General features: G+C 46.4%; 1 protein-coding gene across 5 annotated transcripts in view; it reads left to right on the top strand.

Annotated features, from left to right (window-relative positions):
• The first annotated feature begins 303 nt into the window (after window positions 1-303).
• The window catches only part of KCTD15 (potassium channel tetramerization domain containing 15), a 46,997-nt gene continuing 21,552 nt past the window's right edge, over window positions 304-25,748 (top strand). Inside the window, exons 1-2 of one of the 5 annotated variants that reach the window (XM_021536692.3) lie at window positions 304-864; window positions 6,548-6,723. In XM_021536692.3, the coding sequence (XP_021392367.1) occupies window positions 6,560-6,723 (164 nt within the window). In that variant the 5' untranslated portion in view covers window positions 304-864; window positions 6,548-6,559. Of the gene's footprint in view, window positions 865-1,061; window positions 1,378-1,542; window positions 1,561-2,267; window positions 2,372-2,467; window positions 5,935-6,547; window positions 6,724-25,748 lie in introns of those variants that run through there. The other 4 variants (XM_077786260.1, XM_077786262.1, XM_021536693.3 and 1 more) reach the window with 4 other exon arrangements.

Raw genomic sequence — 25,748 nt, 5'->3', positions numbered from 1 at the left:
TTGGGAGCTGAAAATTTATGCCTAGTTGAAAATGCCTGGGGAAATATTACATCAGACCAAATGACAATGATTAAAATCAGCTTTTTTCCCCCCTTCCCCCCCTCTTTTCCTCCTTCTTCTTTTCAGTAAGTCTGTTGAAGGACGTGACAGTGGCCTGATCCTCCCCAGCACCGAACCGTTATCCCCCGGCAGGGCCGGGTCGGGCCGGGCTGCGCGGGACTCCGCGGGGCAGCGCAGGGCTCCCGCCCCGGCCGCGCCGCGCGGAGCGGCTCTGCGGGCGGCGGCGCCGGGGGCGCGGGCTGGGGATCCGGCCGCCTTCCCAGCCTTATTTCATTTTCAAGGGCTGTATTTTATTTTATTCTGGGGGGGGTGGGGGTGGGGGATGGGGGAGTAAATCTGCAGACCTTCACCAAAAGGAGGGAAAAATATCCAATTTTCATCGCAAAATTAGCTAGGGCGAGAGCAAAGGGCTGAGCTAATTGTAGCCTAATCCTCTGCCCTGCAGGCGTTTGCAAAGCCCTGAGCAAGAATTCGCTTTTTTTCCTCCTCTTCTCCCTTCCCTCTGTTATTTAGAGACGGGATTATTGCCTTTCTTCTCATAACAGCCTCGGCAGTTTCATTTAAAGGCTTTTTCCCCCCCCTCACACACACACATACACACACACACGCACAAAATAAATAGAAAAAGAAGCAGCAAAAACAGGGGAAGAGAGAGGAGACAGAGAAGCTTTAAAAATAATAATAATCACAGCAGGATCTGCGGAGCAAAGATAGTAATAAAAGCAAAAAGCTGAGCCCATCCACATACAGCCCCGGCAGAGCCCAAAGCCAAAGGGGGGCTCGCAGATCTCTTCTGTGCTCAAGGTAAGGACCTCGGCAGCGGCTCCGCAGCTGCCCGTGCGCCCGCCCGTGCGGGGCCGGAGCGCGCCGTGCGCGCCGCGCCGTGCCTCGCATCGCGCCGCGCGGTTCGCGCCTGCTCGCGCTCCTCTATTATTTTTTTTTTTTTTCACCCCCCCTCTTTTTTTTTTTTTTTTTTTTTTTTTTTTTTTTTTTGGAAAGTGCCTCTTCAAACTCACTCGGCTGCCGGCTCCTGGGAGCAGCGGCGGAGGGGTGTTTTTTTAAAGCTACAGGACCCGTTTGCAGCCGCTTTGGTAGCGCCGCGCGCGTGTGTGTGTCTGTGTGTGCGTGTGTGTCTGTGTGTGCGTGTGCGCGCGTGTGTGTGTATGTTTTGTTTTGCTCCGCTCCAGCATGGGCAGCGCCGGCGGAGCCCCGCGGCCCGGGGTGCCCGCGCTCCCAGTGCCCCCCCGGCCCCGGCTCTGAAGACGGCCGAGCCCCGGCGCGGCGGAGGCAGCGCGGCTCGCTCCGCGCTCTCGCATGGTACGCGCGGAGCCGCGGCTCGGGCGGGCGGGAGCGCGGCGCGGGCCGGGGCGCGGGGGCTGGCGGCGGGGCGGCTCGGCACAAAGGGAAGGCGGGCGACAATGGGGAGCGCCGCGTATGGAAAACACGGGCGGGCTGTGAATGAAACTCTGGCGCCAGTGAGAGTGGAAGGCTTGGTTTGGGGTAGACTTCAAACCACTCTAGGCTATAGTTTGCATTCCTGCTCCTGCATGCGATGTGGCACACTTCTGCAAAATTAATACATTAGCCTGGCTAATGCTCACCACCATTGGCTGCGCGGAAAATGTGCAGGATCGGGGATTCGGGCTTGACTTTTTTTTTTTCTTGTATTCATCTAAGACATCTTTCTTGTTATGTGGGAATAAGTAAAGGACGCCATGTTGTGCCTTCTCTCTCTTTTTTTTTTTTTTTTTTTTTTCTTTTTTTTTGGTTGAATTTTACCTTCGGGCATACAGTGTGTTCAAGAGAAAAAGGCAGAAGTTGAGTGACCGGGTGCGTTGCTCGCTGGTGATTTCCCTGACCATCAGTAGGGAAAAGCATTTGGGTGACGTGAAACTTGCACTAAATAGACTGGAGTCTGCCAGAGAGAGGCGGGTTGCGGGGGGGGGGGGGAGGAAAGAGGGGGAGGAAGGAGAAAGCCTTTCCTTTTTTTTTTTTTTTCTTTTTATTTTGGGGGGGAGGCAACCAGAGCTCCAGAGGGAGTTCCCCTTTTGCTCCCCTCCTCCCCCCCCCACCCCCCCCCCGCAAAAGTTTTGGGCACGATCTCCTCTGTGTCTCGGTGCAGTGTTCAGTAAATCAGCGTGGAGGTGTGTGCAAATGTTTATGGACTTTTAATTTTGGAGCCACCGAGCCCAAGGTCTGTAGCCCCCCCGGCCCGCTTTGTCTCTGGCTGGGAGCACGGCGTAGCAAGTTGTCTCGGAGTGGCTCTGGAGGCAGAGCCGAGCGCTCGCCGTCCCTGTGCCGGCAGACAAAGGTAATTGCCCGGCCTGGCTGTGCCCCTCCGGCAGCGCCGGGCGCTGCCCGCGGTCGCCGACGCTGCCCTGCGGTGCCGCGGGAGCTTGTGGCCCGCAGTGCCGAGGACGGGGCGGCCGGGGGCATGCAGTGGGTGGATTTACCGCCGTGGGTCTGCTCGTACAGAAATGAAGGTCCCTGGGGAGGAAGAGCAGCTTCCCCGCGGCTCCGGCAGCCCGGCCGCAGCGGCGGTGCCGGGGGCCCGGGTCCTGCGGCCGACCCGCCCCCAGCCCGGCTCCCCGGGAGAGCAGCTCCATGGCAGGTCCGTAAACCTGCCGTTTTCATGTCACGTCTTAAATGTGCATGAAGGAATTAAACTGCACGAGTGAATAACAGCATTAGTTTCAATTAATTTTTATCCTGGCAACAATAAACTTTAGAAACAAAGCGCTTTTACATCCTTAATTAGTCTTGCTTCCCATCTGTAGTCTTTTAAGTGCCTGCTCCTTGATTTAACTTTGTCCCTCCTTCAGAGCCGCCTCCTTTTTTATTATTTTCCTTTTTTTTTTTTTTCCCGTTCCCCCTTCCAGACTGCTGCCTGTTTCTTTCCTGCAACCTTTCACCTCCCTTGTCCCTATCTGTCTGCTCTGCTCTGTGCAGTTTATTTCTCCTGTATTTTCCCAACATCAACAGCAGTATTGGTTACCATGGCCCCAAGCTATGTGCAGAGGTGGGAAAGCTTCATCCGCCCAAAACTTCTTACACTTTTGAAGTCTTTCTTTTAGTAGGATCTGAAATGTATCATCTAGAGTGTGTATTAAATGAACAGTATTCCTGAAGGCTTTAGAGCAAGAAAGGCAACACCCTGGAAAATTCTGCAGTCTTTCAGCATTCTCTGCCCTAGGGTTATAGCCCTGGGCACGGAGCTGAATGGAGCTCTTACAACTGCCTTCTGTTTACCTTTTATGGTTAAAATAACAGCTTAGCAAAGAAGCAACTTCATGGAGAAACGATTCAGTGAAATCATCTCAAGCTGTAGCAGCATAGCTAGTTTAATCACCCCTAGAGAGCTGAACAACTGTGAGCACAATGGGACACAAAATCATTTTGTGTGTAAATGAGCATGGCATTGTGATTATTTCACTTTGCATGGGCAAATAGTTTTTACAAGCAGTTAGCTTAGGAAGGCAGAAAAAGATAAGCTGGCTCTGAAAGATCTTGGTGTGTAATGTTTGAAAAACTAAATATTCACATAATTTGGGAATCAGGCTCTATTGATTTTGCCTTCAGCAGGTTCCTGTGTTACTTATTAGAGCAGGGTTATTGCCTGTGCCACTAGTTGGGATGCTGTATCCTGTTGTAGGCAACTAAAGAGCAAGGATTATTTTACATGGTTTAATAAATGAAGTTTGTTAGTGTTTCTGTGATATTTACCCTTAAGGTTTTAATTTTCTCATCCATATTAGAAAATATGTGCATAAAGACTTCCACTGGATAAATACATTTAGGATTTTGCTTTGTGCATAAAATAAGTACATTACTCAGTGTGATGAATTTTTGCTGTGTGTTACATTAAGAAGAGGAAGGAGTCATTAGAAATAGGGTTATGGTACCTTAAGAAACAGGGGGTATTTTTTTTTGGAGCAGTAGTGCTTAGCAGTCGCGCCTCTTGATAATTTGTTCATACAAAAATGATTGAATTCCACAATTTTAATAAAAATCTAGGATTCATTTTTTAATATAAATCCTCTCTAGCCAGTGTTTGAATTCCCCTTCTCCTCCTCTCCCCTCAAAAGCCAGTGGCACCTTCAATAAGTAAGAAAAGCCATAAAAGTTTGAGAACTATTTTAGCTTTCCAGTGATTTTCTATAATTAAGTGTTTTTTCAACACATGCTCTAGCTGAGAAATGCCAAAAGCAGAGGATTGTTCAAAAGGTCCCTCCAGTGAATAGTATAAATTAAATATCTACTGTGTGAGTATGGCCTCACTGAGAATCTCAGTCTTTACAGATCAAGGAATTTACTGGTATACTAACATTAAACAAAATCCTAAGATAGCAGCAGTGTTTAAATATGCACAAATAGATTCATATCACTTGATCTTTAGCTATCTGTGCATATTTTAAAATTGATGTCTGTATTTCAAGACAAATGGTTAAATGTAAGACACATTTACAGAGGACTGGAAGTCCTTTGATTTCATTTGGAAATTGTAACAAGGGGTGCAGATGAGCCCTAATTAGGCTCTTGTTTTGTGAAACTGCATGAGATTTATTTCTAAGGCGGCCCTGTACTGTGCAAGGTCTGTACCTTTATTATTAGTGAAAATGGTTGGGGTCTGAACAAAGGCAGGGTTGACATTCAGCCTGGATCTTCTGACCCTTTCATTTTAGTGGAAGAGCAGAGACTGAACATGAGTTTACAGTGCTCTTTGGTAAGGAAAAAAACCAGTAACCTTTGTCTGTGTTGGCAGACAGATCAGTAAACATGTTGCTAAAATACTGCAGGTACTTACATACTAAGTTGTTTTTGAAAGTTGGGCGTTTTATTTATGCTATATGACATATTTACTGAAGGTTGGCCACAGCAAGCTCTTGTGGGAAACAAGAAAGCAACATCTTCAGTGATGAAAGGATTCAGTCACTTTCCTTGAAGGTGGTGCTGTAGTGAAAATGTTAATGCCCAAATTCGCATCGGCTGACACAGAGTCCTAGGACAGAGCTGGCACTTGCTTCGTGCTCAGCGCAGATGTCCACCAGCCTCTGAAGAGACAAGGATGTGGATTCATAATGGGGTGATGTATTCCTGTGCTGTAGATGCAAGAAATCCTTAGGAGCTAACCAAGATGAAATACAGTAAATGGAGATGTTGTGATGATTTGTGAAGCTGTTCAGATTTGTTAAGATTTTTCAGTCCCTTTCTCTATAGCTTGGAATTATTTTACAAGGAATGTTGCTGATTAATGTTCATCAAGTGTTGCAGTCGGGCTTCTTGTGCAAAATACTGCAAAGAGAAAGGCAAGACCAGCTTTAGATTTCTAGGAAACATTGTCAAAGTAACGTGGGAGAAATAGAAATTCACTTTGCAATGCTGCATGTAAAGTGCTTGTCAGACGCAAGGAAGAGCCTGGGTGCTTGGTAGCATGCTTGAATTACAAAATACCAGAAAAATTAGATTATATTCAGAAATGTCTTCAACTATAATGTTTTGCATGTGTTGCTTTCCCCATAAGGGGGAGAATGGATGTACATTTTCTTAAACTTTTCTAGAAGGGTTTTTTCCCTGTTTGACCTGTGTGCCGTCTGCACCAATTGAACTGAAATCAGCTTTGAGAAACGTTTCATGGAGAATAAGATGTGCTTTTCTTAAGAAGAGAATTGAGGAATTTTATTTTGCTTGGTTGTCCTGTTCGTTTTTAAGGCATTTCAGTATTTTTAGTTTTGGTTTTGCTGAAAATTTTTTAGATTCAGTTCAGTAATTTCACTAATTTTCCAATATTTTTAGGGCAGGAGACATTAGGTGGATCGTGGAATTTATGATTTCACGTGCTGGATTATTCAGTTCTTTCTTGTCCTAAAAGCATGGGTCAGTTTACTTATCTTTCTGTTTTCACTGCTTCCAGGTATTAGTTGCTTTCAGTTTGAAAGCTTATTAGTTGTTTAAGTCTAATATTAAGGTTTGACTGAAAATTATCCATTTATTTCACAATTATTGAAACCAAGCCAGAAAATTGATCTTAGTTTGAAGTGAAATTTACTACATGTATAAACTAAGTGCCTTAGGTACTGAGGAAGTCACTAATTTAGAGGTGTCTTGTTACTGAGACAAACTTGCAAAAACCCCCTGAATCCCAATTCACAAATTGGTTATTCGTTTGTCGGGGGATATTTCACATCTAACACATAAGCCCACGACCTTTAATTAGAATTTTGCAGTTTGTTTTATGCCCCTTGAGGCTGACACCTTGAAAATTTTTTTCTTGATTTCTTATTGCTAATAAGCATCTTTCTCTTCCCCTCTGGTACTTAGAAGAAAATGATGCAAATACACTTAATTACAGTGGTGGCAATAATTTGTTAGCCGAATATGTGATCAGGCAGATACAAAAACGATCTGATTAGATCTGTGATCACACTGGGAAGAAAGGTAACACAGTGCTGCATTTAAGGAAACTGTTCTTTTCGCCTCCCCGCTGCAGGAGGGAAGAAGCATGTCCCGTCTGTCTCTGACGCGCTCCCCGGTTTCTCCTCTGGCTGCTCAAGGAATTCCTCTCCCAGCTCAACTCACCAAGTCCAACGCTCCCGTGCACATCGATGTAGGAGGACACATGTACACCAGCAGCCTGGCCACCCTGACCAAGTACCCAGACTCCAGGTGAGACCTCGGTGCTGGCAGCTGGCTGCCTGCTGCTGCTTGCTGCGTGTACCTGTGAGGAATTTATTATATATTCACCGCTTATGAATAATTCAGCTCCTGATTTATACAGTAACTTCACTGGGGTTCTGCAGAAAAAAAGGCCTGTACAATTTATATATTATTTAGAGAGTCTATTAATTTTCTCTCGCAACATCTTCTGCACTCTGCTGATATGTTTGAAGCACCTGTTGGTGTGCTGCCCTAGATTATCTCCAGCTGTATCAGGAAACTTGTTTCTATCAGGTTTGGGGGGGAAAAATTGTTTTTTTCTTCCTCAAGGAGAAAGAATGGTTCTATACTACTGTGGGACTTAAGGATGCTTCTGCTGGCCTCAGCAGTCAGTTCCTCTGGGCACTGCCTGGCTGACCCACTCTGGCTGCTGCAGACACAGGCTGGATTAAATTCCTGTGTGTTTGAATGTGCTGCCTTGTGCTGGACAGGTTGGTGACATGGCTGGCAAGATTTATGTAGATATGGCCAGAGTTATCTCAGGATAGACTCCAGATATGCGTAATTAGGAACAGATGTGGCATGAGATGATCTTGGTGTATGACATGGAGCCTGTGTTGTCTGCCTGGCTGCCAGTCCTGCAGGTTCTGGGATCCTGGGCAGCGTGCAGGGCACTGCCCTCAGGGGTGAAAACCCAGCATGGCAGCAGGGCCTTCAGAGGTGCCTGATTCTGATTTACAGTTCTGGCCACTAAACCAGTGCAGCTTTTTGTCACTGGGTGCTCTGGGTGCAGAGGGTGAGTTCCAGAGGCTGAGTGTGAGTGCAGGGCAGGTGTGCCTGTGCAGGGCCATGGTGCCCAGTGCCCTGTTGGCTCCACAGCAAGGAAAAGCCTTGATTTTTCTGCCAGAGGTTTTGCTACTTGCATGGCCAGTATTCCATAAGATAGAGATTTTTTTTTTCTTTTTTTTCGGTATGACAACCAGTGTAAAGAGCTAGTTTCATCTGAAGATTTTTCTTTTAAAAGAACTAAGGGGTTTTGCAGATTTGGCAGATTCCCAAGCAATAAATGACATTTATGGAGACACCTTGAAATGCCTCTAATATCATAAAGCATATGGCTGTGATTTCGTTCCAAGGAAACGGAGCTGCTGAAATTCTCTGTGGAAAAAAGCCCAATTATTAAAATACCTATATTTTATGGTCGGACCAAAACAGTATGATTTTTTTGGACAGTGTCTATTTAATAATGTCTTTGTGATACTACTTTAATCATAGAGAAGAAATCTATTTAGTGAAGAAAAATTTATAATGGAGAAGCATACAAATGCTTCGTAGTATTAAAAATTACAGTGAAGATTCAGCAGTTGTAATAGAGTGACACATCTGTTTCCACCTTTTAAAATAACTGCTGCTATTTTTAAAATACGCCCCACATCAAACTTACTTAATAAAAGCTTCACTTATGGAAGAATATACATAATATACATTCTTTGAATATACATTTTTTGGGAGAATATACATAAATTCACAGATTTTATTTCAAGAGAATAGAGTACTGAACCAAAATTTTCTTTTTTCTGCTTGATAAATAACAAAAGCATATTTCTTCAGATTTTGAAAGTACAAAACTGACCAAACCTTACATGCTGCCTGATGTTTTGCTATGGACTGTCTTTTGTTTATATTGCTATGTTATCTTTTAAGGCTTGAATGCTTTTTCAGCTGCTCAAACGTCAGTTCTGACTGAAGTGAGAGCTTCCAGGATGTAGTCTATAGATGACATTATTTTTGCAAAAGATAAACTTTCACCAGCAGCCCAAGTAGGACATATTGCTTGATACATTATGAAACTGGGTGAAGACTGTATCTTATTTATTAAATTTTTTAAAAATATTGTTGTTTTTTGTGCAGTGCTGCATAGTAGACTTAGTTGTAAGCCCATCCCTGAGTCCCTCATTGGCCTGCTCACATTCCTGGTTGAGGCAAAATAGCTGCAGTTATTCCCATGAGGATGGTCAGAGCTCCTGGTGCTGCTTCCCTGCCCTGCTGTGGATTTTCCATGAGGCACAGACTGGCTGTGCAGTGCTGGGGCTGGGAGAGGATTCCTGGCTCTCTCACAGGGCAGGAGGAGAGAGACAGCTCTTCTGAGCAAAATACCTGGAAATAATCCCAGGGCACTGCTGCAGGCAGAGGCACGGCCACGCTGACCCACGTGCACAGCTGGCTGGGTTATTTTGGACAGCCTGGTAAACTCCTGGTGTGACCGTGACTTTAAAAGCTTCAGATCCAAGAAGTCACACAAATTTGTATTTCAGCAAAAGCTATAAGCATATGCTGAAACGCTTTGCTAAATCTTAGCTGCAGTTGCATAAAATAGTTTGTGCTCACTGAAATTGAAAACTGTGAGAATAAACTTTCTTTTTATGTTTTACAATCTCTACTGCTTTCTCTGTGCTCCCAGATCCCAAAGAGCTTCTAGCTTGTAGCTTTTTAGCATGTACTGTACTTGGATTTTTAAGGACATGTGGATTGTGAGCATGTGTATAAACCGTTGTGCATGCACAGAAACATCACATGCTGATGGAAAAAATAAATCACCAAGTCGTGTTTGAACTTCCTCAGTATTTTGGGGAGGTTCTTAGCAAACTCAGTCGTGTTGACTTCAGTGGGAGGCAGGAGCTCCCAGCAGCTGGCCAGGTCAGCCCAGCAGGAGCACGTAGGTATGACCAGTTCCTGCCATCGCTGTGCCCCAGGGGACACCTGGCAGCGTGGTGACAGCATGTCCTCTTGTGCTGTGACAGCAGTGACTGGCTCTGCCCACCCACCTCAGGTGTGTGCTCAGGTCTGGGGAGGAAAAGGACCATATCGGGGAAATCTCACTCAGGTAACTGAGTGGCTCTTGGTGTGAAGCCAGAGCCCAAATCTTGCATTTCAGAGATCCCAGAGTTGTTTCAGAGCAACTTGGACCAAGTCTTTGATGTTGTTTGTATTGGTGCAGCTGCTGTGCTCAGAGCATTTGTCCACTGATGAAATTTGCATAAGTAAAGGGTGCCAGATTAGGCATTAAAGGGGGTAGATGTCCTCTTTCCAGTAAATTTTTTATGGCCCACATAAATTCTCTTAAGAGGAGAAAACGAGCAGGCACAACTGGTGTGACAAAGGAGAAGAGGGTTAAACAGCCACTGTCAAAGGTGGTTTCTGAACCACTCAGACTCACCCACTACTCTTGCACATCTTTCCAGTTGGATTTTTGAATTAAACCACACACAAGGAAAAAAAAAAACCAAAAAGCTGTCCTTTCAGAGGGTGAAAGGCAAGGGAAATGAGAAACATAAAAAGAAACTGTGATCAACAACAGCATAATGATGATGGTCTCAGAAATGACCTCAAAAATAATATGATTATTCTCACCTTCTGTACCTAATTGTGACCGCTTTCCATGCACCCAAAATTGTCATTAAAGTTGATAAGCTTTGAAACTACAGGGAGGTTGATGTCGTGTACCTGGATCTGAGGCTCAATTTCAGTAGTTTGTTTTCAGCAAATTCTCCTACTTAAACTCCCAATTCTTGTAGTTCTGAATTGCAGGTTAAAAAAAAACCCCAAACAAACCAGAAAACTCTGTTGAATTCTACTGACTCTTACAATCAGCATATTTTTTTCTATAATAATTGGCTAAGTAGAAAAATTATAAATCTTTGTAGCATTTGCTCTGGAAATTTCATTCCTGTCTTCACCCAGAGGACTTCTAAAGCAGCCCCTTCACACATTGACACTTAAATGTGGATTTATATGACAGGTTGTAAAGGCTGCAAAACCTCTAGCACGTCTACAAAGTTGCAAATTGTATTTATCCAACGGAGTGAGAGAATTTTTACATTTAGAAAACAAACCTGCACCAGAAGTCCAAGCTCCCGATGTGCAGTCAGGAATACCCAAAGGCATTGCCAGATCCCACAGTCTTATTCCCACTGAACTCTGGCAGACTTCAGGCAGAAAAGAAGTAGAACCTCCAGATCCCTGTAGACCACAGCAAGCCCCAGCTTCTTGATTTCACTGGAAATTTTGATACCACTTTGAATTTTTTTTAGAAAGCAGAAGAAGATTTTTTTGTCAGAAGCTTGTCCTTTTCACAGTCCTGAATAGTGTTTTTATCTCAGAGAATTGCTGTGAGCTCTCTCTGAGCTGTGCTGCTGTACGAGGTAAATATATTTACCTTCCATTCTTGGGTAGTTTGTGTATAACCCCCTGTTTAGGATATTTCCATGTGCTTTAAAGCTGATGCTTTGAGTGGCATTACTTATGAGACAGGGGAGCAGGAATGATTTCCATGGCAGTGCCACTGTCCAGGTGGGAGCAGTGTGAGTGCACAGAGCCCAGAGAGCCTCCCCTGGGGGTTTGGGAGCTCTGCTCCCAGCCTTTCCCCCTGGCAGGATGGAGCTCCTAAAACCATAATGCACATTTTATACCCTTTTTAGTTTCGCCAATAAATTTATCATTCATTTATTTGTTTATTTTATGGGTCACATCATTTATTTAAATTTAAACTTTATTTAAACTTTCTTTAAATTGAACTTAGATGAGCAGATTTAAACCTCAAGGATACACTTGTTAAAGTACATGTACACATAGAGAGTGTATATTATATATATATTACCAAAATATGCTTAAGAAAACTTAAAGATAACATTAGTGGCACTGAATAAAAAAATTGATCTTAATAAAAATGGAATAAAACATAAAAAGAATAAGAATTAGACCTGACCCTGAATAAATTTAAGAACAATCAAACCTAACAGAAATTAATCCTAACAGAAAATTGCTCTTAATTAACTCAATGGAATAAGAAAACATAACATTACAATGAAAATAACAACATGATAAATTTAAATGGCCCAGGGCAGCTGAGGCAGTGCAGCACAGTGCCCCTCCTGATCCCAGCTCTTGGGCACTGGGCTCTACCACCCCACCTCTGGAGCCCGTGCCCTCCAAGGAAAACCAGCACAGGTTTTATTATTTGGTTCAGGAACTAATGACCTCTCTACAAGACAACAGTTTTCCAGGCATACCCCTGCCTCACTTTCCTCTAAACCCATGGACTTTTTTGATGATTTACAAAGGAGTCCCCTAAAGCATGTGTCTTCCCTGAATGTTTCTTGTGAAACACACTCTCCTACCAAGTGATCTGATTCCAGCTACTCTCTAGGTATCTTTGGGTTTAATTCACCTGCCTTTTCCTCCAGCACCTCCATCTCTCTGGTTGTTGGAGCTCAGCACTCATACCCGAGATCTGCTTCTCCCCCCTCCTCTGCAGCCACTCCAGCCTGGACTGAGTTCAGGGCAGTTCTCTGCTCCGTGTTTGAGGATCCCTCTGTTTTCCCTGATGGAACACGCTTGCTGGCCCTGCACAGCTGCATGCAGGGCTTTCACAGCTCAGACACCTCCTGAGATCTCTGTTTTCCCTGATGGAACACGCTTGCTGGCCCTGCACAGCTGCATGCAGGGCTTTCACAGCTCAGACATCTCCTGAGATCTATGGACACATCTCCCACATCATCCTTTACATGAAGGGCTCTGCACTGGGCCCCACTCTGCACTTCTTGGGAGGGAGCAGGGAAATTCTCCGTTTGGATGTATTTAGGATATATAATTCTCTGGATTTAGTAGAGCTGAGAACATATCATATATCTTCCTCATGTATTCAGCGTCTGTCTTATAATAATTTATTTGCTAATTTTCCATCAAATCTGTGTATTATTGAGGTTACAGCCTGAAGACAATGTCCAATTAGCAAATTTTGTCACTCACCCCATGCTGGCAGTTGGGCTGTAAATCAGTGATTAAACAAGGCCTCTGCTCAAGACAGGTTAAGTGGGGTGAAGGCAGATGTGTTCCTGAGCAGTGAGTGTTGGTGGCTGTGGAAGCACGGCACGGCTGAGGGAAGGATCCCCATCTGGAGCAGTGCTGGCTCCCTGGGACAGCACAGGCTGGGACAGCCCCGTGCTGCTGCACCCTGCAGTGGCATCCATCCCCTCACGTGTGCCCAGGTCTCTCCATGCTGCTGTCACTCGTGCTGCTCACCCGCCTGTCATGATCCGCTTGTTGCGGGGTGTCGTGATGGTTCCCAAAGTGCAAAAGAAAACAGCAGGGGACTATCAGTTTAATCACAACAAATGCACCTTTATTAGGGGTCAAAACAATAAATGCAATAGGGGGCCAGAAAAGAAATAAAAAGGATAGAGAGAGAGAGAGAAGGGGGGATGGGAATAGCTACCAACAAGGTGAGATCCTCACTGGTCCGGACGATGGGGATCCGTCTTGTTGTGTTGGGGAGAATCTCTAAAGTCCTGCCCAACCCCGGGGGTCCAATTATAGTCCACAGAGGGAAAAAAGGGGGGAGCATGCAGAACAATGAGAGTCTATTGAAATTGCTATTGGGGGAACAGGTGTATCTACTGAAAACCACCCAGGCAGGACAAACACAATGAACAATAAGTCCATTGGAGTTACTGGAGAAGAACAGGTCATGTCAATAGTGGTCACACCACCATTTCCCTCACTCCCTGTGGTAGGGGTCTCTGTCTCAGACTTTGGGGAGAGGGTTCTTGATCTCCGTCAGAGAGAGCAGATGAGGGGTCTTCAGTGAGAGACCACCAGAGTCACCCCAACAGTTCACTCGGCTTAAGGGTGGAGAGTGAAGCAGGAATTGCAGCAGGCTGCCCCATGCTGGGTCCATGTCAGGTCTTTGCCAATTCCTTGCCAACTCCTTGCCAAGTTCTTGCCGGGCCTCGTTGGGAACAGCAACGTGACGGTGCAGCGGCTGCACCTGCACTGTTGCCTTCTCCACGCCGGAACTGCAGAGGGGGAAGGGAAATCCTGCTCCTGGCAATCAGCAGGAAAATGAGTGAGGGTCTTCAGACGGCCTCTTACACCCCGCAGCGCTGTGCAGTGCCCACGCAGCGAAGGGCACGGTGGCACATTCAGCCTCTGCCAGGCAGCGCCGTGCCCCCGAGCAGCCGCGCAGTGCCCGGCCGGGCTGGCCTGGCAGGCCCAGCCCGCAGCCTGAGCTCCCCAGGGCAGCTCCAGCGTTCAGCAGGCGCTGCAGAACGTGCCTGCACGAGCTGCAGCACAGAGCTTGCGTCTCAACAGCTGCTGGCAACTCAGCCAGACACTGACTTGTAAGCAAAGCTCCTGGAGAGGCAGGAGCAAGGACCTTGCTTGCAGTTGGAGTGCTCTGAGGGGCAGGCTGTGGGCGCTGCCACACCAGCGTGGCAGCTCTGCAGCGAGGGCTGAGCCTGCCAGGCTCCCCCAGCTCTGCCCTCTGTCAGCAACTGGGTGTGTGCTGCAGATGAGAGCAAGTAAAGGAGCCAAAACCCAGAGGTTTTGGTTATACGCAGTGCTTTTTCTGAATTAACATATGAATTCTTACAGAGATTAACATAGTTTTTGGATTCATATCATGCACTTGAGATTCAGAGATAAATCTTTGGAGTTTTTCTTATCTGGTCATTGAGCAGACATGTCTGTTTTCTAAGGGAGCTTTGATCAGCAGAACCCATAAGATAAAAACCCAGAGGAGGGCTTTTCCCCCCTTTGCATCCTCTGTTTCCCCCCAGTCTGCCTGTGGATGTTGTACTTACTAAAGCCAGAGCTGGAGCAAGCAAAGGGTCTCCCTTTGCCAATCTGCTTTATCAGGAGGTGTAAGCTGAACCTGTCTGTCCCCATCTGCAGAGCCAGCTCATTACAGGTGCTACATGGCCAAGGTCACACAAGTCCTTGCAGCACTTGGATAAGCTCTGGGAAAGGTGTGAAGTGTTTGTTCCTACAGGCATTGTGTCCTGCAGCTCTGTGTGTTGCTGCTTGGACACAGCCAGCACAGCTCCAGAGCAGGGGGAGGACTGACCAGAGCTGCTACAGCTTGAGCTGCACCGGTCCCAGGTGGCAGAGGAGGAGTACATGGCTTGGTCTCTAAGGAAAATAAAAATAACCTGCAACAGGCATGTATTTACAGCTGGGAATGATGATGTTAAATACCCTGTTTCTGTCTGTCACTAGCTGGACACTCCTGGATGCAGTGTGTGTCAGAGCCCGTGGAGGAAGCGCACTGTGGTAGCAGATGTCCACGTGTTCCCTCTGTTGTTGCACAGCTGGAGCAGTAGCTTCAGTGGTAAAGGATCCCTGTAACCCTAACCCTGCATGCCATTAATTTAGGGAGATGGGAAGGAAGGAATTTATATTTGTGTTTTATATACACAGAAGTCCTCTTTGTGTCCACCTCTCCAGGGTCTCCTAGGAGCTGGCGTGTAGGGAGCCAAGCAGAGCTGAGCTCTCTGCTGTCACAGAGGAGTCTGCTCCTTCCTGGGCTTGATAACCACTGCCCTGCCCAGCACAGCCGCAGGCTGGGAGCTGCCCGCAGGCTCTGGAGAGGAAAGCACAGTGTAGCCTTTGGGAGTGCAAATCTTACTGCAGTTGGGTGCTGAGATTGGGTCCTGTCGAACAAATTATTTGTGTGTTTACTTGGAAAAGCTGAAATGTTCAAGAAAACACTGCCTGGCTGGTCTCTGATTAATGTTTTTTACAGAAATTATATTTTCTCTCTACATTTGCAGGCTGGGTTGTGTGGAGACATACGTGGGTATTATGGTGACTAGGAAGGGGCAGACTGAGCTCATTCTGTGGAGGAGCAGATAGCAAATCAACACTCAGATGACTTAAAGAAATAACATGGTTGTGGTGCTGTGCCTGGCACAGGTTTTTCAAAACCCCTGAGTTTGAGAAAATTGCACAGTCCTACCCAGACAGCAGCTTCCTTGCCTCAGCTAATCCAAAGGAAGAGCAGGCCTGTCATGCCGCTGGTGCAGCCAGGCTTGGGCAGGAGGGATGGCACTTGTGGCCGCTGAGGGCAGTCCAAAAGATGAATATTGAGTGTTCATGTCCAGTACCTTTGGTGCAAACCCCAGCTGACCTTGCCTTGTTTTCTGCTCTTCCCTCTCATGTTCTGCAATGATAACATGACTGTACCTGAGTTACATTTACCACATCAGTAATTCCCACCCTTCCTGCTTATAACAGGTTGAAAACTAGTCTGGTTTACTAAAAAAATCAAAGAGAAGCCAGCAGACAAGGATACCAAAATTTCAACTTTTTTTTTTCATTTCACGCTCTGTATTTATCTGAGTTTCTTGTTGGTCAAGTTTGGTTTGTCATTTATTTTGTTGCTACTTTTGCTTATCACTTACCTGACAGGGCACTTTGGTACCAGCAGCATAATTTGAGTATTTTTCAGCAGTCAGTTGCAGGATGGTAAGAGGGAGAGCATTGGCATAGCAGTGTATTTTGAGAAACCACTTCCACAGGATGCTGTGGAAGTTACTGCTTCTTCCTTGTAGTTGCTGCCAGTGGAAGCTCTTTCCTGCTCAACAGTGTGGTGTTAAGCACTGCAAAGATGCTGTGCTATGAAATGCAGCATCTTTAGCCGTAAAACAAAGGGGGATCTCCTTTATTGATTGCTGCTTCGTGTGCTGTGCATGCAGCTCCCTCATGGCATGCAGAGGAGCCTGTGAAGAGGCAGGTTCAGCAGCTTTGTACTGGAAATCCTGTCCCGAGGTCACAGCTCACCACGGCACCGCTGGAGCTGGCGAGGCGTTACCCCTTCACAGCTGGGTTTTGAACACACATCACTGGTGTTTGTCTTTTGATTCATAAACTTTTGATTTATAGAGACCCTGCAATGGCAAGTGGGCCTAGTCTGCTTAGGGGGATATTTCATGAACTACTTAGGAAGTTTATAAAACAGACTCCCTGGATTATGAAGCAAGGGGGTATCTGTTTTGTAAGGAATGTGTTATGAAATGGATTTGTCTCTAGGCCTAACTTAATTATTCTAATGATCCCACTGGTGGTTGTAGGTGCCGTTCCGGGTGCATATTGTGACCTACATGCTCGTGATCATTTGTGAAATCTAAAGATTTAAAACTACATTGGGCCTTTTTACTTCCTTGCCTCCTTCCACTGAAATGAATGGGGGTGGTTTGGATGTTGGTGTGTTGGGCCACATCTCTCTTCCAATGTTTTACCATGAGCTTAAATGAAAACAAGCCCTATTGTTTTAGAAAATGAGCCTAATAATAGACCTGGCCAAAAGAATCCTTGTCCTCTGTGGAGTTGGCCAGGGATGGAGCTGCGTGGTGAGGAGTTACCAGAGCCTGAGCGCTGCAGTCAGATGCTTCTGCCGGGTGCCCGCAGTGCTGGTCTGAAACACTCCTGAGGCTGTAAAACCAGCAGCCAGGTGAACACAACCCTTACAGGTGCATGCACAAACCTCTCCCAGCCTTCCTAAAGACGTGACTCTGCTGCTTTTGAAGGAGTTCCTTTAAATTTGTATCTGTATAACTGAAATCTGAATTAATCTATTCACGGGTTAATGAAATCTTGAAGAACAAAGTGCATATTTAAATAGAAGAAATATGCAGGCATGCAAACACAGGACTCAAATGTGAAAGCAGAAGGGAGGCTGGATCTCTGGAGCACAGACTAAGAAGCTGGTGTGGAGGATGCCAGGCAGGGGCTGATGCAGGCTGTGCTCTGTGCTGCTGTTGCCCCCGTGAACTTTGCTAGGTTTTTGTTATGTGAAATGTAGTAAATTGATGAGCATATCTAGGCCTTGCAGTACCTCAGCTTGTTCCCTTATGCTGTCCTGACAGTATCCTGACCTTATCTGACATCTGACATAATCTGATGGCAGGGACAGGTATTGTCAGTCACTCTCATGGCTACTATAACTCCTGATACAGAATTACACCAGGTTGGTGGCTTTCCTAATCTGAATTTACAGCTGGGAGAAGCTGCAGAGCTGGAATTAAACTCCAGAGTTATAAACTCATTTCTCCATGCTCTGTCCACCAAACTGCCTACTCCTTCATCTCAGCTGCTGTGGTTAGCATGTTTCTTTTGATGCTTAAAAATGAATTACACCTGTAAAAACTTTACAGGGGTTTGTTTTTACCTGATTTGCTCTCACTTGAAACTCAGCCAGGAAGGACAGCTCTTAGCTTCACAAGTGTGCTTGATTGTGTTCCCTCCCACTGACAGCTGCCTGTCTGTCAGAGCTGGGCACCAGGACACAGAGGCAGAGCAGAGGAATTTGATGTTCACCTGTACTGTGTTAAATTGGCTCTGATGCCAGTATGGTGTGTGTTCAAAAGCCAAAATTGCTGCTTTTTATTTGCTGAGAGTCACGTGAAGCAAAACCTGTGAGTGCTGCACGTGGCTGCTGGGAAGTTACTGTGCAGCATTTGCACCATTCCTCTTGGTCAGACTCAGTAGGGATCAGCTGGTGAGCTCTGGGTGCTGAGGCTTGCCCCATGAGGCTGCAGCACTGGGGGAAGCCCAGAGCACAGGGCAGGCTCCTGTCCCACCTCCCTGCTGATGGAGTGCAGCTGCTGCCCGTGCTGCAGGTAATCTGGTTAGCTCTGGAGACGCTTTGGCAGCAGCAAATCTCTCTTGAGAAAGTGGACAATGAAAACCAGGGACTCTCTTTAACCTCTTTGGCGTCGTGCTGTGTTAGGCCAATGATTTGTACCAATGCAATTTACACCAAAGGCTGCAGCTTTGGCTTTGGGGAATGCAGACTGAGCTCTGCCCCTACAAAACTCAAATGCAGTTCCACGGGCAGATTTGGGTACTTCCATGGGAAGCAGTACATGACAGTGGAGAAACTGGGTCCTCTGCTGGTGCCAGGCTTGTCTTGGAGGGAATGAGGGCTGAATTATGGCCAGTAGTACATAAGATTGCTGTTGAATGAGGGTAAAAATTCAATGACTGCTTTTTAGTCTTATGGAGGGGGGGATAATAAAGCTTGGAGTTAATACCAGTTTCAAACATATTTCTTCTTTGTTTTACATCCAGTTGTATTCTGTTTGCAGGCATGAGGGTTAAAATGGGGGCCTACTTCTGCTTCCAATTAAATCAGAGGATGATTTGGCCTTGACTTCACTGGAACCAGAATCAAACCCATGACCAGAGTATTGTATTTAAGAATGAACCTCAATCACATAAGAAAGTCAGGTTCAGCTTTCAGTAGCTCATCAGAACTCAATGGTGAACAGTTTACTTATAATTTTAAAGTTTTTGATAAGCTTAATTTTGTAGGGCAGGTGTCCTCTGTGCAGCAGGTGTTATTGTCTCCTTCCTGAGTGGGTGTTCCTTTTCTAAAGCCCTTAGACAGGAGCTCCTTTTTTTGGGAATATGGCTGTGGGGGTGGGCTCTTCCCAGCAGGCCTGGTGGTGGTGTGTTGCTTCCTGTCTATCCCTGGTCTCCAGCTGCAGAAGTGAAAAAGCTGCTGGAAATTCCTCATTTTTTTCTGCTCATCTGCCAATGGCTCAGGCTCACCAGCAAAAAAAGTACACAAATGTTCCTGCTTGGTATAGTTGTGTGGGCTTTGGGCATTGTTTTCCCTTCAAAATAGCTTTTTAACAAGTTGTTCTTGATGTCTTCAGTTTCTTTAAATGAATAGCTAGGAAAAATGCATTGATTACACCTTAATCAAAACTTAGAAAAAACAAAAGAATAAACATTATTCGTTCATCATTTGAAGCGTGATAACAAAATATGGATAGAGAGAGCTGGATGCAACTTCCCAATCACACACAAGCTTGGAGAGAAACAGGAGCAGTGGCAATCCTGTGAGTCCTGCAGTGTCTGCTCCAGAGCAGGGGCTGAAGTGAGCTGAGCTGGAGGTGGGCAGCACTGCACTGCAGCAGCTTTACATTCTGGGACTGGGCAAAATCAGTGTAGTTTTTTATCTTCAGCTCAGTGGAGGACACAAGGATGGGCTGCAGGACAAGCAAATGGAGCAAGAATGCCAGACAAGCTGGGTTCTTTCCAAATTATTGTCAACAGCAGGAGAGCTGCACCAGTTCAGTGGAACAAGGAAATGTCTGAGCTCAGGGGCAGCTGCTTGTCAGCAGAAAGTTGATGTGTCAGTGGCCAGAGAGACTGGAATCATTCCTGCTCACAGCCCTGGGGATGTCCCAGTGCAGCACAGGCCAGTGTGGGCAGCCAGGGTCACTGGGTGTCCCTGCTCAGCCCAGGTGATGCAGAGCTGCAGAGTCCTGGGCAGCCTGGGTCTGGGAACTGTTCTATGAATCTGGAAATAAAGGAGATAATAATGGGAAAACAGCTCAGCTTTTTCTCTGGGGTTGGAAGTGGAGGTCTGTGACTCCAGCAGGTTAGACACTGCAGCTGTGTACGTGAGCAGTGTGTACCGAAGTCCATGTGTTGGGTGTCACCATTTGTGCTCTGTAAAAGGTTGTGAAGCCCTCGAGTCAATGACATCCCTCTTTCTCCTGCTGAAACCTCCTGGTTTCACAGCACCCACACATGCAAAAAATGTGGAGGGCCAGACTCACACCCTGTAAGGGAAATGAGTTCCATTTGAAATTTTCCCTGCCTTCACTGAATCTCAGTGGGAGTTTCACTCTTGACTTCAACGAGCGAGGATTTAGCCCATTTATATTATAATATAACCAGTGTCTGCATGTTCTCAGCCTCCCAGCATGCCCGGTTCTACTGGGCTCTTGGTAATGGAATTAAGTCCAGATTTAGTCAGATTGAAAATCTTAGTGAAATACTGAGTTACCCTCCACTGGAAGTTACAGAAAGGAGAGCAGCAAGAGAGCAGCCCTGCCTGCACCAGGGCCCTCGTAGCACCACGATTAGGGGAAAGCCATTGTTAAAGGAATAGCAAGAAAAGACTTGTACAGGCAGGAATGTTTTATTTGAAATTTATATCTTCTCATGTATTAACAGCTTAATTTTCTTGAGTGCCTACAACTCCCACAGAGTTTGAAGTGCAATGCAGATCTTGCAGGATTGGGATCTTTGGAAAACCTTTGCGAAACCAAGATGCTAGTTTTGAATTTCGGTTTCAATTAAAGAATTTTTGTTCTAAGTTTATTTTCATGAACAATATTTAGTGTAAATTATGTGTCAAGAAAACATGAGAGGCACAGAACCCTCACAGGCCTCAAATCAGAGCAGCAGAACAATGGCATAAGGATACCATATAAATTTATATTAATGTTTTTAATCTTCCCCAACTATTTAGGCAAAAGGTCAATTAGAATGAAGTAAAAGGAACAAGGAGAGATAAAATAGCCTATACATAGCATATAACTGAATACTATACTGGAAAAAATCAGTAGCGCCAGAAATCCAGCTTACATTCTTCTTTAACTTCAAGTGTAAGTCCACAATTTAAAATATGGGAGGAATTCCCAGGTAGATGGATATTACCTGCAGTGTAGTAACCTCTGTGACTGAAAGAATAATATTCAGCTCCTACCCTAAACACATCCTGTGTTTCAAAGGCTCATATTATTTGGTGACTTTTATGAAAAATATGCAGGTCAGGCAGACTCTGCTGTTCCCACTCTCCCCAAACGCTGGTGCTCGTTAGGAGCAGGGGTGGCAGGAGTGGCCTGCCTTGCACTGCAGTGACAGCCTCTGCTTGGCTTGGGATGCTCACACTGACGTGGTCAGAGCCCTGTTCTGGGCATGGTTACTCCAGAGCAGCCCAGCCAGACCAGACAATGGGAATTGGATGCTAAAGCATCATAAATCATGTAGGCTCTTTGTCACTGTCCCTGGTGCCAGAGATAAACAAGCCATGTCAGTGGCAGGTAGGGAACTTGTAATGAAGAAATGGGAATCATACCTGCATTTGAAAGCTACATTTTTTCCCTTGTTGAGCACAGCAAATGCTTTTCATCACTGATGAGTTGAATAGGTGTGGTGGGGTGCTGATGTGTGTGCAGCAAAAAGTCTGTGTCTCTGTGTGTATATCTGCTTCCCTTACCTATGGATGTAGGCATGTGCCAAATTAAATTAAAGGATTCGTGATACAACAATTAACGTAGTAGAAAAGTTTGTTTAGGGAAGTATTTTAATAGCTGTTAACACACTAAAACAGACAAAATCTTGAATAAGGCAAATTGGAATCATCAGCCTGATGAAGGGCTGTGTGCTGCCTCACTGCTCGTGGCTAAGCAGCACTCTGCTGCTGCTGGTCACCACAGGACAGTGGCAGCAGCCAGGAATGAGTGACCAGTGCTGATGGGCTTAGGGTTAATACCCCTGGAAACCTGGTGAGAATGAAGAGCTCACAGGAATCTCAATTCCCCTTGTATTTGCTCTGCTCATTGTAATTGTCTGAGCACTCCTCCTCCTCCCTGTTGGGATGTGTGGCTGAAGGGATACAGGGCCAGAGTGGCTCTTGACTACCAAGAGAGTTTTTTCATTCAGGAAAAGACACAGGCTTCTCTGCTTGGGATTAGTGTTTCCACTTCCTTGTCTTACCTGCTAATTTATGTCGAGTTCATACTGTTTCTGCAAGTTAAGAGATAAGTGTGATACATCAAATTATGAATACACACACATTTCCAGGAAGTTACATATCAAAGTCATCTGCTAAAGTGTCTTAAATGGGTAGATAGGCTATAAACAACAAGCATCTCTTGCTCTTACCATGAATTCTTTGTGGTATTTCAAAAATAATAGGTAATTTCCACTTCAGTGGATTTTATTACCTGTTGCTCCAGTGGACTTTAATTGATAGTAACAATGAAGAGAAAACAGAATTGTCCATGGCTTTGTTTTAACTACAAAATCCATTATACACCTAATTTTGCTTTTTTAGTGGTGGCATAGAAAGAAGAAAGAAAATCCTTCCAGAGCTTCCTAAGAATGATTCTGCATGGTAGATTATAATGTGCTTTATGGATTATTGACTTTTAAAAATACATGTTGATACTATATAGACTAGCTCTGATCTGTAACAAAAATAGATATCATAGCCTGAACAGCAAAATATGAAGTATTAAATCTAGGTAATAGATCCTGCAGTTCCTTCAGGTGCTCAATAGTTAATGAGTGTAATATCCTTCAGAAGCATGGCAAAGTGAGCATATGGCTCAAAAACTCCTGTAGCATTCCAGGATCAGCACTGGGAGGCAGGAACAGGAAGTTATGGGAATTGGAGATGGATAAACACGTTACCCTGTGAGTTACCTCCTTGTAGGGAGCTGGCCCTGGCTGGACTCCAGGCACCACCAAAGCTGCTACCCCACCCCTCCACAGCTGGACAGGGGAGAAAAAATGTAGTGAAGGTTCATGAGTTAAAGACCAGGGGAGATCACTCAGAAATACCATCAAAGGCAAAGCAGGCTGGAATTAGAGGTATTAATTGGATTTATTGCTAACAAAATCAGAGCAGGATAATGAGAAGTAAAATAAACCTTTTCCCCCAGCCCCCTCTCATTCCCAGCTCTACCTCCCCTGACAGCACAGGGAGACAGGAATGGGGTTTTTGGTCAGTTCATCCCCCAGAGCTTCCCCTGCTGGTGTCCCTCCCATGGGAGAGTTCTGCAGGAACTTCTCCAGCTTGGCTCCATCTCACGAGCAGCAGCTCTGTGACCTGCTGCAACCTGAGTCCCTCCCACGGGCACACAGCCCTCCCACACCTGCTGTGGAGTGGGTCTCTCTGTCCAGGGGTGCAGTGCTCCAAGGCCAGGCTGCTCCAGCCTGGGAGCAGGGCCTTTCTGTCCCCTGGGTCTCCCTCTGGGTCACAGCCCCCTCCAGGCACCACTGCTCAGGTGTGGGCACCTCTGCCAGGGGCTGGGGGTGGATCTCTGCATCCCCCATGGATCTCTGCATTCCATGGATCCCCACGGGCTGCAGGGCACAGCTGCCTCACCATGGTCATCACCAGGGTCTGCAGAGGAATCCCAGCTCTGGCACCTGCAGCACCTCCTGACCCTTTTTCCCCACTGACCTTGGTGTCTGCAGAATTGTTCCTCTCATGTTCTGACCCCGCTCTTCTCTGGCCACAATTACAACTGTGCAGTAATTTTTGTTTTTCTTTTAAAATCTATAATCACAGAGGTGTTACCACAATTTCTAATTGCCCAGCCTTGGCCAGAGGTCCATCATTCTTTGGAGCTGGATAGCTCCAAAGAGCTTCCTCTGGCAGCTCCTCACAGAAGCCACCCCTGCAGCCCCTCTGCTACCAGAGCTTGGCCATGCCAGCCCAATACACCCCTCCACCCTGCTGCTGAGGTTGGGCCTCACTGCTTCATGCTCTTGTTTAAAATTGAGCCTTCAGTATCTCTGGTTTGCTCTCACAGGTCAGTTTTGTTTGAACATCTGTGTAGCTCACTTGTGTCACCAGGATTGAAAGGTCTGGGGCTGTGATGCCTGAGGCCACTGGCACCTGAGCTGCCTTGCTGAAGGGCAGGTGCTTCCCAGCCATGGGGAGGAGGAGCTGGTGGTCAGGGTGGCTGGAGCCCCTGGAGTGGTGCGTGACCTGTCTGACACCACAGGCTTGGGGCTGGAGGTTGGTACCTGGTCTGGTACCTGCCAGAAGCTCCTTTTGGGGCACCTCTCTGTGCCTTCGGGCCCACGTGGCTGCCAGGATGTCACAGTTTGCAGGGTGGCAGCTCATACCCAAAGTTTGAGACTCTGGCTCTCACACACACAGTTTTTCCTCATCAGTGTCCGAACAAAAGATGCGTAAAATTCTCCCCAGCCGAAACACCCTGCAGCCAAGGAGGGTAATTTCCACTTCAGTGCCTGCAGCAGTTCTAGGGGGTGAGGATGTCTTGGATTAAAGTGCAGGAGCAGCAGGGGTGAAGCCTCACAGGGTTTCTGCAGCACAGGGCAGCCAGGTTGGGTGGGCACCGACCGTGCTGCAGCCCCTGCCTCTCCTCAGTGCTTGCTTCTCTCAGCTGCAGAAGGACTCAAAATCACTGCTCAGAGAGCAGCGAGGGGACATGTGGTACAGCCACACTAACTGCAGCTGAAGTTTTAAACTGGGGCGGATCAGAAAACCTCCTGCAGCCAGGTGTAACTTTTAGCCACGTTCCTCGCTCACAAGGCGTGAGGGAGCTTGTGTCCTGGCAGAGGCTGTGCCTTCCACCTCTCTCTTAACTAATGCCAGGCCAGAAGCACCAGACACTGATCTGCTGGGTTACCCCTGTCCTCCTCTGGCCAGCCTGGCCTGCTTCTCAGACAGGCTGGGTGTTTTCAGGTACTTCCCTAGGGAAAGCAGCTGCAGGTGCTTTCCCCATTATGGTTTGCTTTGCTGGGAACTTGTGCACAAATCCAAAGAGTTTTATAGAAATAATGGAAATAGGAAAGACGCTACTGGGAAGGTCTGAGTGCACTGTGCTCTGCCCACTCAGCCTGTGGTGCTTCAGCTGGGCTGTGGCAGTGCCAGCAGAGAGCTGGCACAGCACTGAGAGGCTTCCCACAGTGCTTCCCAGCCTTGTGACGGGACAAGGAGCAGACTCCTGGCAGACACAGGTAGGTGAGCAGCAGTGCCAGACACAGTATAAGGTCTGTCAAGCACCTCTGCTCCAATTCATGGCGTTTTTTTCTCTTCCAAGCAGGTAACAGTATCTATCCTACCCACCTTGAGCAAATATTTGAGAGATCAGCAGCACTGTTTGTGCTCAGCAGCAGTGCCTGGGCTCTGCTCATCACCGGGGATGCTTTGCTGGTGTGTCCTGCAGGGCACTTCCAGGTCATGCTCAGTGTCCCTCATCTCCCTCTGTGCCATTCCCCACAGCCACCTCCTCCTCCTCCAGCTCCACAGCCAAAAGCCAAGTGCAGCTGGGAGCCCCCATAGAGCACAGGGAGCTGGGCAGATCTCCTCTGGCCCCGCTGTGTTTGCACTGGGGCAGCAGGGCACACACAGGGCAGCTTCAGCAGGGGGACACCAGGTGCAGCATAGACCCACCATGTTTGCAGGACACACAGACAGGCATTTCTCTCTTCTTCCCCTGTCCTCCCATAAATGAGGAAAGAGACACGTTTTAATGACAGTTTGCTGAGATGTGAGTTCCCTGCTGATTTGACATTGGGCAGAAAAAGTGTCTACAAAATCAATTTTTAATAAATGTAAACAACTAAATTATGAATGACAAGAATATCACTGAACAGTTTAAATATTAATCATGTAATTACTTAAATTAATA

Source organism: Lonchura striata, chromosome 13 (genome assembly GCF_046129695.1).
Source record: "Lonchura striata isolate bLonStr1 chromosome 13, bLonStr1.mat, whole genome shotgun sequence".
Lineage (NCBI taxonomy): Eukaryota > Metazoa > Chordata > Aves > Passeriformes > Estrildidae > Lonchura > Lonchura striata.
The sequence above is the reverse complement of the archived record's forward strand: the minus strand, read 5'-3'. Positions and strand labels throughout refer to the sequence as shown.